Source organism: Haemorhous mexicanus, chromosome 10, assembly GCF_027477595.1.
Source record: "Haemorhous mexicanus isolate bHaeMex1 chromosome 10, bHaeMex1.pri, whole genome shotgun sequence".
Classification (NCBI taxonomy): Eukaryota; Metazoa; Chordata; class Aves; order Passeriformes; family Fringillidae; genus Haemorhous; species Haemorhous mexicanus.
This window is the reverse complement of record NC_082350.1, coordinates 2,791,341-2,805,628: the sequence shown is the minus strand read 5'-3', so window position 1 is coordinate 2,805,628 and position 14,288 is coordinate 2,791,341. Positions and strand designations below refer to the sequence as shown.

The window sequence follows — 14,288 nt, the reverse complement described above, 5'->3', positions numbered from 1 at the left end:
ACTGAAATGGATAGGAAATAATGCAGCACATTTTATTTATAACACAAATCTTCCTAATCCCCAAATGTGAGTGTAGAGAAAATGTCTTGAGCTTTCTGTCAGGCTGGTGACAATTAAGAGATTCAATACTTCATTAAGGAAACTCTAACTTTCAGGAAAACAGCAAACAAAAGGCACACATATATCAGTGGCATCTGGATCATTTCCTGCTAAGTCAGATGCAGAAATAGCCCTGATTTTTGACTTCTAGTCCACAGGAAAACATAAAAATCAGCTCTTTGCCACATGTCAAAACTTTTCCTTAGAGCAGTCTGCTCAGGTAGAAACAGAAGGAAGGTATTCCAGAGAGATTAGGCCATATTTTCTGGCACAATCCAACAGCAGCTTCCAAAATATTTCCACTCCATCTGCACAGCCCAAAGTGGAGAAATGTGATCCAAAGAGGTGTCCGTGAAAAAGGCACAGGACTAGGAATCCACTTGATTCCTTCAATTAACTTCAAATCTGTTATGCTGTCTGTGCCACTTCAGTGATATTTCTGAGGACAGAAGGAAAGCCATGTCCAGTAAAAATCAGATGGAAAAGTCAGTTTTAGTGAGAATTGTGTTCATGTACCCTGGATTTGAGCAGACACCTCTACATGGCTGGAGCACAGCAGCTACTTGGATATGCTGGCATTTCCTTAAAAATGCCACTCTGCCCACACTGGTGTACACAGGGCTGCTCCAAGTGCTGCTCCAAAGCACCTCTGACACTCCTGCCACTGGGCAATCACAAAAAATAATCACAAAAAAGACACAATCACCAAAAAAACCACACCAGCAGGATTAGCTTCCTTACCTCCAGAGTCTGCTACAATTCTAAAAAGTTTTGAACGTGTTCTGTCTGAAGTAAGCACATGAATAAGCTCATTTAAAATCAAGTACATCTCTTTTTAAACTGAAGTCTCCTCCAAGCCTGCCAACCCCAAAGCTCTCAGCTGGTGGGTGATCATGGAAGCCACGACACTCCAGAGTATCAAGGAAATTGTGAGCTAAGATCCAACATGACATCTGACCTAAAAATCCCAGCATGACTCAGAACAGTCTCTCTTACACTGAAAAACACCACTCTGTTGGTTTTGCACACCCTCCATCTGTCTGTGCTCCTGCCTCTTGTGTTACAGGAACTGTGATCTTCCCAGCACTGTCACAGGGACTTAGGGCTCTGTGTGAGCCCCAACCCATCAATAAAATACTCCACAACAGCAATGAGTCACTTTCTGCCAGTAACTGTGTGGAAAGAAAACTTTATTCTTTTTTTTTTTTACAACTAGACACACCTAACAGTTTAGATCAGTAGTGCATTATGTTACACAGCATTACTAAAAGGTATACATTCAAATTACTCTAAAAGCAGAAAAAGATTACATCTGCATAACAGATTCATTAACTTGGCTAAAAACCCCAAAATAATCTAAGTCATTCTACCTCTGCCTTCTAAACCAAGGCAAGAAAAAAAAAAAAAAAAAACAACCCACTGGCAGTGCAGATGTAAACCTAAAAAAAAAATTAATTTTCTGAGTACAATATTGATCCACTGAGTCTACAGTTGGCACACTGCAAACTGAAATGCCACCATCACTGGGGCACCAAGCTGAGACCAGAATCCATTTCTACTTCCTGTGCTCCCCTGAACATACTTGCTTTGTGAATCTGCTCTCTTAACCCTGCAGTCCCAGTAATTTTCTTAAGTCTGAAAATGCAATGGTGAAAATGAAGAATTTCCAGTAAATTAGTCCTTTTGCACCCAGCTGTCTATAAGGTTTTTACTCATATTTTTATTGAAGGGCCCAACATGAACAGCATTGCAGTACCAATACTCTTGCTCAAAAAACATCTACAATTTTGGATCCAGAAATGGCCTAAGAAAATGCCTCTCCTGTTTTCAAATTCACAAGAAAAGGGCTAATAAAACAACAAAAGGAATTTTTAACAACTTTGGGAGAGAAGGATGTGTAATAAAAAGCTGAATTATCATTGAAATACCCCCAAACTGACAGTCAATGGTCTTTTCATTCCAAAAACCCCTTAAAAATAAAAGTAAAAAATAAAAAATAAATCCTTTGTGCAGGATCTTCATACACTTACACTCCTATTCAGAAAATTGTCAGAACACATTCTTTCTCAGGTCTTCACCCACTTCTTTTTCAAAATGTCAGCCTGGCTTTGGCAAGCAAGAACTTGAGCCTTGCTTGCAGGGGTAACAGTAAGATTTTAGATTTCCTGAAGCACTCCCACAGCCAGCAGCAGAGCCCCTGGGCTGAGGGACTGGATGAAATCAGACTGGGCAGTCATGATGGGAATTTCCTGATGGAAACACCATGTGAGAACAAAAGGGAAATACAGGGAGAAAACCACTCCCCTTCTAGAGCACAGAAAGGAGACGACAGAAATTTCACAACTAGGTGTGCAACTCCAGAAGAAAGGACAATAAAGGAGATACCAGGTAGCCAAGCCCTCAGATTCATTTGCTCACTTTGCTTTTGCAGGCTTTTTGGTTTTCTTTTTTTTTTTAATGAATGAACACTTTTCTCCAGCCAGCTTTGTGTTTCCTATCTCAACTAACACCTCATTAGTTTGTTGGGCTACAGTACCATCATGATTTCCTACTCTGAAAATACAATCAACAGCCTGGCAAGGCACTGGAGAGAACAAAGAGGAAGAAAAAGACAAATACAAACACCAACAGGTGAAATATGGACAGGGATGGAAGATAACCAAATACACAATCACATGATAGATATGTGTGTGTGTGTGTGTATGTTCATTAGATTTCTTGCTGTAGCACCAAGATACCTTACCCACATTGGCAAGCAAGAACATTGCCTGAAAAGCAGTTATAAATAGATGATGAGGAGACTGTCCCTGCCCCAAATTGCTGACATTCTAGGCATCAAATGGCAGCCACAGGCAGACAAGCTCAGGAAGAAAGTATACACGATGATTATCAAGGCTAAATGGATGATATCTTATCTGGATGATTTGCTGTTTCCTTTTAAATGTATTTAATGTTTATTTCTCTCACCACCTCACATGGAATCATCCTGTCCTTTCAAAGCCTCAGGCCAAAGAGTTCCATCAAATCTGTATTTAATAAATTGAATGCTACTAAGATATCTAAACAATACAGCACTTTTGCTTAGCAGTCAAAGCACTGCAATCCCAGTAACCAGCCAAAAACTTCAATACTGATAAGTATGTAATGATTTCCAGTGTAAGCTTCTGGCAATATTCTCCAGCTATCCACAGCTCTGCACGTGCACTCCTCAGGAAGAACTGCAGCATTTCACACAGCAAAGCTGCACTCAGGACCTGCTGTAACAGTGAGCTGCTCACAGGGCTGGCCACTGCCAAGGGTGACTGCTGATTGCCACTGCATAAAAGGTCATTGCAGGGGAACAGGAAAGATTTAATGGAGGGTTTTCCTATGTTTAAGGAGAAATCCACTATTAACAATACAATCACCAGCTGTAGTTACCCTATAAAGACTTATGTGGATGTGATCATTACTGAACTTGGTTTGCAGGACAGTGACTTCCATTCTACAGCTGTGTCACCGACATGTTCTATGAAAAATCCTTTCTTTAGGATTGTTTCTTTTTGAGTTGCTGAGAGGCCTCAGGAACAAACTGTAAATTCTTATCTGCTGCTCTGGAATGTAACAGGTGGATCTGTGATTGGTCTCATCTGGTTGTTTCTAATTAATGGCCAATCCCAGTCCAGCTGTCCAGACTGTCTCGGTCAGAGACAAGCCTTTGTTATTCATTTTTTTTTATTCTTAGCTAGCTTTCTGACAAAATCCTTCCTTCTATTCTTTTAGTATAGTTTTAACATAATATATATCATAAAATAATAAATCAGCCTTCTAAAACATAGAGTCAACTTTCTCATCTCTTCCCTCATCCTAAGACTCCTGTAAACATTATCACACAGCTGGAATTAAGCATCCTTTCTAGGTTTTCATTTATTTTTCCACTTGATTTGAAAGCATAAAGTCATCAGAATTTTCTTATTTCCTCCATTATTCCTCTGATCTTTCCTGTGTTCTTTTAAAGACTTGTGATTTCTTCTTGCTAACAAGCTGCCCAAATGACAAGCAGCAGCCAAGGGATACATTAATGCAATCAGAAACACACAGAAATTACCAAGACCAACAGGTATTTACATTCCATAGGAGCCAGAGATGCTGATAAAACACCAGCATCACAGGTGGATAAACCTGGCAGTGAAGACACAGAGAATCTTTACAGCTCACACATGTCTGACACGAAAGGGAGCACAGGAAAAGCCAAAATTGTTCCCCTTTGAATTTTTATACTGGGAGAAAAGGCTGGAATTACTGGCCTGTGACAGTAGCTGACATTTAGATCCCAGGTGACCAGCAGCATGGGTTACAGTGGAAAATACAGGAGGAAAGCTGTACTTTAGCTGCAGGAGGGGAGCACTATCAAGGAAACACAGAATGGGATCCGTAGTTGGATTAGGGAAATGATCTTTTCAGTACAATTTAAATAACCTTGAAAAAACAAACACACAAAACCCATCAGATACTTGCTTTTTGTAATGTACCCTCTGGGAAATGAAACAGTATGGGAAGAATCTGGAGGCACACATTCTTAGAGGACATGAGAGACTGGAATTAACTTCTGCACAAGCTCATTTTATGTTCAGTAGGCACTACAGGAAAATTTTAAAGGTAGGTTTTACTTAAAGGTTTTATTTGGGGTTTTTCCCTATTTAATGTTCAACTTGTACACAGAAATAAAGTAAATTTCTTAAACTATTCATGGATAGTAGATCACACCTATTTCAATTTCTATGAAAAATGGAACAATACAAGACACCAAGTAAGAAACATATTAATTCTTTCAGTAATGTACAGCATTCAAGCATCAATCTGAATCCAGAATCCTGACAAAAATGTACACACAACTTCTGAAAAGGTATTATTCCAAAGCACCACAGGCAGTCTCTCAGCCAAAAAGAAAATACACCTCACACCATTCAGAAAGTTTGGAGACAGAACACATGAGCTGCAGAGTAAGTTCAATAATCTCCATTCACAATGTAATGTTAATATTTACTCACAGTCCCTGGCCCCCACCAAGATTTCCTTTTAATTTTGCACATTCAGGAGATAAAAGGTGAGAGCATTAGGGAAGAGCACATTGCAAACCTTTTAGTTTGCTAAGAGAAGGACAATTACAGGAGAGAATTTAACACCCCCTTCCATCAGCCCACATGCAAAGACTGAAATCTTAGCAAAGCCCTGGGCTTTAAAACCATACATGGCACATAGAAGATAAAATCATAATATAAATCAAATCAAATAATAGATTTGTAATGGTAAAATTTCAGGATCAATGGACACCATGGAACAAGGAGGCAGTGTGTTTAAAGCAGGAGACCTGAAGCACAATTAAACAGCATCAGCACATAGTCAACATTGCCAATTCTGCTGTGGCCACCAAAAGATAACCTGGGGAGAAGGGAATCAAGGGACAGTGAGCCCAACAATGGATAATCACACCACTGGGTTATTGGTACATCTTGGCCTAGACTTGGCAAGCTCTGGATTATCAATTTCCAGGGAAATAGGAAAGCATGTTCATATTTCTGATAGATTTCCCTGTTCATTAACTGCCCATGCCCTCATTTAGGGCAAAACAGCCCAACCATGCCAAGATCAAGGACAAGAGGAGCATCCCTCACTTCTGCAGCAAATACCTCAGGAGACTACAGTAAGACAAAATTCCTTCCTCTCCAAGGTCTCTAGCAAATACTTTTTCAGAGGGATCCTGTGTTGTATGATGTTCCTCTTCAGGAAAGACATCTTCCCTTCCCTGTTCCTCCCTTGACCTGTCTGCAGCACCAACACACCCACACTGAGGTACTCCACAAGTGCCTGAAGTCTGTCAAGAGTACCCAGTGCAGTGCTGTGCTTGCATTTCAGCAAGGACCAGCAGCAGCTGAGCTGAGCCTGGTTTGGTCACTGGGATGAACTCAGGCTGCTGCAGCTGCAGCCTCAAAGGCAGGCAGCAGTGCTCCAGCAGCAGGCAGCTCACACTGGGAAGGGATATTGCAGCCTTGCATGCGTGCACAGCCCCAGCTCCCTCTCCTGATGCAGAACACAGACCCACTGGGGCCCTGCAGCAGGAGGGGAACAGGAACACTCCAGCAGAGACACTCCCTCTGGTGTACATCATTTTTGCCTAGAGCCAAAACCAAATTCTGCATCCTGGCCTGTTGGAATTCTGGATGCTGAGAATTTCAGACTTTCTGTGCTGACAGACTGAATCCCAGGAGAACACTGCATTTGACCTGAGGCTGTGGAGAAGGCTTCCAAAATGGAATGACAGAACAGAGATTACGGGTGTGTAATTCAAATAGAAGTGTGTGATATCACAGGGTGGAAAACTCAGAGTTTGGGGTTTTAGAATACAGTAATAACTATAAATCAAGATGGAGGTCTTAGGGCAGAGACTGGTCCTTCTTCTTTACCTTCTTCTTCATAGGTTGGGGTGGTATTTTGTCACTGGAAATTTTGTGCCTTATTAATGAAAGCCTGCAGAGCTCCCTGCTGTGAGACTGTAACTTCCAGCCCAAAGATCAGCAGAGCACAACACAAGTGGGAAGGGGTGGGGAACAACTTGTCTGAGTAAATGACCAAGCAGTACAGGAGGACAAAAACCTACTTAGAAAACAACACTTCTGCTTTTCTATAATCCAGCAGTAAATAACAGGAACCAGAAGCACTGGTGGTGAGCTTTGGCAGGTTTCTGCTGGTGATGGTTGGCTTTTTTTTAAACAGCTCATCGATTTTGGACTGCATCCATCTCAGCATTGTGGCTACACTTCATGCAGTAATTTACTTCAAACCAGAGTGCACTTCTACAGCCAAGTCTTTGTTTTGTAAATGTCATTGCACTTCAACACCATCAACCAGACACCCCTATTTCAAGCTGATATTCCTGAATTCAGTAAAAATAAGTATCAGGAACACTGCAATAGAGCCAAATGAAAACAGAAAATGTCTCTGACTCCACACAGCCCCGAGTGCAGTGTATTATTCCTTTCTGGGAGAGTTCAGATCAGTTGATTAATGGGCCCACTGGTGTTATCCATCCCAAGATTCCCTGAAACCATCCAGTCATCCCCATTCCCCATGGGGGCTTCAGAGGAAAATCTTTGTGCTTTAGGACTTTATGGATAAACAAGGCATTAACTTTCAGGCATTTTACTGACAACCAGAAGTCCTGGACTGCCACAACAAGCTTCCCTTTCTGTCATTCATGTCCTTCCCAAGTTTCCTGCTTGGATCAGATGGACCAGGGCAAACCAATGTGCATGCACTGCAATGTCAGGGCACCTGCAGCTGTTAGAAACTGCAGCAAGGTGCTTTCCCAACCAGCACCTTCCCCTTCTGTTGAAAGCAGAAGGTGAGGACAGCTTTGCCAAATCCCGTGGGCTAGGGGTGAGAAGAACAGAGCTCCAAAGCTCATCCTCCCTCCCACAGCTGGGAGAACACTGGAACTGGTCCCAGCACCTGACCCTCAAGGTCAAATGAATGTTATTTCAGAAACGTAAGACAAATTAGTGCTTTATGACCAACAAGCTTTGTTCATGGAAGCTTTCTCTTCAGAGATTAAGTGAACAATTCCTATTGCCTACTGTAAAAACAAGTGCAGAGAACAGTAATTCTTTTAAACTGTTGAGCTCAAAGTTTTTCACCATATCTCTGACAGCTGCTAATTTGGTGACTAAAAAGTGATGTAGGTTTAAAAGTATCTTGTTCTGCCTCTGTGCAGAGACCATCAGCAGAACAAATAAATTATCAGTGTTTGGATTCTCATTACCTCAAATTAGCCTCAGCACACGATGACAGGAGCAGAGCCAAGCTGTCTGTGGGTCCTTACGTGGCACCTGTTAGCACTCCAAAAAGGACACAGAAAAGGGAGGCCAGGTTCTCTCTGCTGTCTGACCACAACAAAGCTTTCCAGTCAGACTATCCATACCTCTTCTGACAGCAACTTTCAGCCTGCACACCCACACTGCTCCTAATCCACTAACAATGAAGCACTTGCCACACTTGGAAGTGTCCCCAAGGGGTGCAGGGACTGCATGAGGAAATTGGAGCAGGGATGGATGACTCTGCCAAATAACAGGTACCACCACCACAAAGACTTCCATCTAAAATAATAACTTTGTTTACAGGCAAGCCTAAAATAATCACTGTGACAAAGGAAACAGTAAGTTCAGAAGAGAATCTTCTGGTTATCACAGGGGAAAGTGAGATACAAAATGGAAGTGTCCTCTTTCATCATTCATTTAAATAGTTCTGCTGGGGATTTCAGGCTGCAGCCACAGGAGCAAAGACAGGCAGGCACATCTTTGGGTGGCACAAAGTGACCTGCTCCAAAATGCACCCACAACAAAGCCAGCTGTGGAGAGCCAGAGGCTGACAGGGAGGATCATCACAACAGGCACACTCTCTCTCCTCTGTTACACTGCTCCTATTACAGCCTGGATCACTCACTCATCTCATGCTCTAACTCCTCCTTGCCTATGATTCCATGTGGAGCAGTCACACATCTGTGGAGGGACCAAAACCATGGCTATGACCTCAAGGCTACACCATGGAGCAGATCATGAAGAGAAAGCAAATGCACCAGCTTTCCATGAAACCCTCCCACGGGCCCTGCTTGCATTCAGCCTGTCAGACCCCCAGATTTTGTGTCACTCTATGGTTTTGCAGGAGCTGATTGTGATGCTGTGCCTCCCAGCTGTGCCTCCCAGCTGGCTCTTCCATTCCTCTGTCCTGCTTCTCATGGGGAGGGCATTTTTCACTGCACTTGGTGCCAGTGGGGCTCTTCCCACTCAGATCAGTGCTATGAGCACCTGAGACAGGCATGCAAGCAAAACCCATCCACACAGCAGCTTGATTTAGTGAAGTGTTGGAGCAAAAACACTTGGAAACTTCAAAGGGGAAAAACAGTGGGACAACCTTAGTGCTGAAGTTGTCCATATAAATGGATTGGGCACTAGCCCAAACACAACAAGCCTGCCCACAGCTGTGATATTTCTAATCAGGTCTTACAGACTAATTATTTTGCACAACTAAATCCACCTGTGAAAACTGTCTTATTTCAGCTGTGGACAAAGCTACTTAAATAACATTTTCACTTTCAAGGAGAAAACCCCAAACTGTATCTCTTCAAGTCCAAAATACCCACAGCCAGCTGCAGTGCCAAGGCAGTGTAGAGGGAATATTTAACCAAATTCAGATCAAAACTCCTGCTCACCTGAGAAAGCTCCTTACTATTAATACTTGTGGCACTTGAATGTCCCCAGAACTGTCTTTTGATTTTTTGAAAGAATATAAAGAGATGATAACTTAAAAAAAAAAACCAACATTTTCTTTGGGTGTCTCCCTTGCCAAAAAGCTGTCTCTTTTCCCAAGGAAATTTAGCTGCCACCACTATGTTCTCAGTGATGGACTACTGAAAATCCATCTCTTACACCACAGTAATCTTGAAAATTATTTCATCAGCATTGGTGTAATATGAACAGTATTGTCTGCTTCAAGTGCATAAAAAGCAGCTTAGATTTCCTCAGAAGCAGGCAGCAAGGCTAACTACTGCTTTGCTTGGACTAAACTAACAGAACTAAAAATGTGTATATATAAAAGTCAATTGTGCATGAAAATTGTACAAGTAAACACCACTCCATACAAATGAATAAAGTGCTATTTTTCAGTAAGTCTGAGTCAGTTCTCCCTGCTGCAAAAAAGCCATGAAATCTAAAAAGCATCTGAAAGCTTCTAAAAATCAGAGTTTCCTTTTCTCAGGCTGTAAAATGTGCTGTTGGCACACTCACTTTATCATTCAAAATAGCAACAAGTGAAAACAGACCAAAAGGACAGAGTTAATTCAATGCAAAGATCTTCTCTCTCAGTAAATGTCTCACACAGCACCACTCTTAGCAACAGAATGTTTATCCAGCACAAGATAAAGAGAGAGGCTTTTCCCTGACACCTGGGACAAAACCAAAGGACAAAAGCAGCTCCCAGTGCAAGCCAGCAAAGTTACATTTTTCAAGTGTTCCCACCTAACGCAAACAGAAGGCCAGCCACAGCAAGTCACAACAAACAACCTATTTACCCACTTCCAGAAAATGCTTGTAAATTTAAACTGTGTGAAATGTCTAACTACTGCTTTCATTCCATCAAAAGGCTTCATCTGCAATGGCCAGTAAAGCCTCTGGCTTGACCCCAAGGGGCTGCTGGGTTAATCTATTCTGACCTTACCTTTATTCCCTCATAATACTGAAAGATTGCTTGAATGAATAACCAGCATTTAACAATGCCAACAGGCACTCTTTCACTACAGTGCTCCTCTGAAGTGCCCTCCAAGCCAATTTTTTAATGAAAGGGGATATCAAACATTTTCGAAGATTAATTGTAAAATAAACCAAAAATGCAATTTCTCACTTGTGGGTAAAAAAGGAATGATATAAAAACACAAGAAGAAAATTTTTCTCTTGCCCCTTCATGTCTATTTCAGTCATCCACCATCACTTATTGTCAATTTTTGATAATATGCTGTCTCTTATTAACTGTCAGTCACATCTTTTATTTATAGTATTTTCACTCAAATGGGAGAAACCAGACAAAAAAAAGATACTGCTGATAAAACCTGCCTTCTAACAATAGATCTTAATCACCCAGGCCTCAACACTTGGTATTTTAATAACTTCTGGCTTCGTTTCAGAACCCATTCCATGGAAGTGCTCAGCACTGAACACAGCAAAGCAGAGTTAAAATTAAGCACATAATTAGGCCCACAGAGGTCAGTAAGTTGGATTCACCACTCACTGACTGATTTAATCACTCAGCTACCAGAAGTTTAAAGTTCAAGCCTATGTTTAAATGCCCTTCTAGAGAAAAGCCTGCAGCACCCAACACTGCAGTGCAGAGTTCTCCCCAAGCATTTTCCTCCCTGTAACAGTACAATCAGCACCTGCATGAAGGAACTAAATAGTCTGGTATGTGTCTGTTAGAGCAAGGTTCTCTTGCATTTTGTCATGAAGCAAGAGCTGTATTCTCATTTGACATATCAGTTAGAGCACTCATTTTTCAGCATCAACACACAAATGCATCTTCATTTAATGTTCTACACCTGTAAATGGTTTGGCAACACAGGAGAATATCAAAAAGCATGACCAGCAAGCACTGAAAAGACACTTAAAAATGTCTTTTAAAAATCCACACTTACCCCAGAAACCCCTTAAATCTGTTTCTAATTAGATTTAGGAAGATGCTTAACATAGCAGTCAAGATTAAGTGCCACCACCTTTACCCAAAAGCACAACCATCAAAGAACTGGGAAGCAAACCATAAGGCAGTGACAAGAGCACACAATGCAAGAGGAATGAAAAATAAAGATAAGAGCTTTCCTTTGGATTGCAGAGGCTACTGTTATGAGCCATTCCAAATTTCCTACCTTGAAAAGCCGTGATGTGACCAACAATCATGTACTTCAGCTCAAAGTTCAGGGCCTGGATGCTCTGAGCCCTCTCCCTCCGAACAGCTGCCTGGTAGCTTTCTTCCATCTTCTTGGTGCAACATGTTGGTGCTCTGTGTTGGCAGATCTGTAAATCTGACTCTTAAAGAAAACAAAAAAAACAAAAATTAGAAAACCCCTGAACTCACAGCATAAAAGCAATGCATCTTAACATCAGAACCACCCCATTTTAAATTTTGAAATAAGACAAAACCCACAAGGAATGACACTGTGAAGCTCAGCTGTTGTCAGAAGGACACAAAGTTGTGGTGATTTCATTTGAGTAACATGACCTTATCAGCTGATAAGTTATTTTAGACTGTTAAGAACACTGGATACAAAAGTCAGCTGTACACAGTCAGGGGCACAACAGAATCATGGTCATGAAGATGCACCATAAAAGGGGCAATATTTCCACCATACACCTTGCACTAAAGGCATCAAAACTGGAACGTGTGAGCGATAACCCTGCCTCAAATGAGGATCCAGTACTCACCCCTGGTGTGCCTCAAGGAATCACCTATTCACCTCTTACACTAGGGGAACCTTCTTAAAAAATCTCTGAGATCCTAGGCAGCTTACAAAAATAAAAAAATTAAAGGCACTGCAATCATACTCCTCTTCCAACTACAGAGAAAGTTGAAGGCTGATTAAAAACTTCATTCTTCTAGAAAATTTTTAATTTTTTTTTAAATCAGTCCCTCTTTGTATGTGTTTCAGTAAGTTTAGTATCCTTGGTAAGGGAACCTGCATCACAGAGTTGTGATGGACCCACTCAGGGTCTGTTTGTTCTACACCAGAGGACTTGCAGGTGCCAGAAAGGATCTGGTACGGACTGCAGGCGAGTATTTTCTGAAGCTCCACAAATACACGTTTTTAGGAGGGAAGGAAAAAAACCAAGAGACTGTTAAGGAAGCAAACCCAAAGTCAGGGGCACACATAAATAGCAGAGCCCAAAGTCACACAGCATTAAGAGTGACAGTGTGTCAGGGGCTTCCTTCCCTTCCTTCCCTCCACCTCAAGGCAGAAACAGAGGCCCTGAGGGAAAGGGGGCACAGGGTCCCCCTCCATCCCATCCCTCAGGCTCTGGGAAGCAGACAGCCTTTGCCAGGAACACCAGTGGCACACAGGTGGCCAAGCTCCCCACTGCCACCCCACCACTGGCTGTATGGGCCATTTCACTGGAGCTGCTGTGTCCCCACACTGCCCCTCCCTGTGCCCAAGGGGTCTCTGTTTTCCACCACCGCAAACACCACTGGCACCCCCTCCCCACACAGCACCAACAGGGCTGGAGGGCACCCAGGGATGAAAACCACCCCAGTTCTCCAGAGAGCCTCAATTCCTCCTGAGGGTTTCTCACCCAGGCCAGGGCAGAGAACCCAGAGCAGGCCTTGGGATGGAAACATTAATGAACCATCACCTGCACTGCCCCTCACACCTGGCCCTGCAGGTTAATGCACTGCAATGCATAACTGACAGGCATCAAAAACACGAGGATGCCCTCTGAGAAAGCAATAGGCACCCCCAGGACCAGGCTCTGCTCAGAGCCAGCTCCAGGTCAGCAGCTCACTGAGACCAACCCACAGGGAGGAGTTTCAATAAAAAAAAATAAAAAAAAGCTAGCTAAAACATCTCATTTGACTCGAAAATGTTGCTTCCAGTTTATAGCCACTCTTATTTGTGTCAGGAGGGTCAAAACCAAAGTAAAATATTTCAATTCACTCCATTTTTATACAAGTTTGCAAAGATCAAATTTGTCACAGACTGAGCTGAGTCAGGTACCATTTTGGAGGTGGATTTGTTTCACACTTTATTCTAATCTCAAAAATGGGAAACAAGGACAGTGTGAAGCCCCAAGCCCCACTGAAGGCCCTGCCAGGAGCAGCAGCAGGAGGGCTGCGCTCGTCATCGGCTGGGCACGCTGGTCCCAGCTGGAATGAGCTCCTTGGATGGGCTAATTTTAACTTGGATGGGCACCCTGATCCCTGAACATGTTTGTCCTGTCATAAGGAACTGGGGGACAGGGAAGGACCACTGCTCTGAGCCAGCACCAGCAAAGCACCAGTGAAATTGAAAGAGCAACTCGGTCATACACAAAGAGTGTCCGAGCACAGGGGCTGGAGATGTCACTCAGCATCTGCAGGGCTGGGAGGCTGACACCCAGAGCATTTCTCCCTACAGCTCTGTTAGAGATAAGCAATGTAATAGCTGGCTCTCAGAGATAAAGAATATGGAGATGTCTAGTAATGTTATTGTAAGATGTCATTCCATAGTCCTTTCCTCCCCTTGCCTTAGTAGTCAAGACATTCAGAGGAGGCTGATTTGTTCCCAGGAGGGGCAGCATAACAACACCTGCCCTCCAGTCAAGAATCTCCACCAACAGATGGCACAGAAAGAGCTGACTGACCAAACTTAAAGAGGGACTAAAGACATAAAAGGTAGAACATCCATTTTGTAGATGAGCCACGTGGTTAGCAGTCACAGGGGGCTCCCAGTGCTGTAATTTTTCATTTAGTCGTTTGTTGCAGTTTTTGTTGAAGTTTAATAAAACTTTAAAAAGTGAGCAGTCGTTTCCCACAGCAGCCCTCTGCAGTTTTGTTTGACAGGGCTTTGCAAAGCTCAGACCTGTATCAGGAAAGGTTTGAAATGGCAGGAGCTCTGTGCTGCCTCCATGCTGGCCTGGCTA

At 42.7% G+C, this 14,288-nt stretch overlaps 1 protein-coding gene across 1 annotated transcript in view; it reads right to left on the bottom strand.

Moving 5' to 3' along the window:
- Positions 1 to 14,288, bottom strand: part of LOC132331513 (glypican-5-like) — a 369,094-nt gene that overhangs the window by 333,325 nt on the left and 21,481 nt on the right. The window contains exon 2 of the mRNA XM_059854951.1: positions 11,543 to 11,704. Coding sequence (XP_059710934.1) covers positions 11,543 to 11,704 — 162 coding nt within the window. The remainder of the gene's footprint in view (positions 1 to 11,542; positions 11,705 to 14,288) is intronic.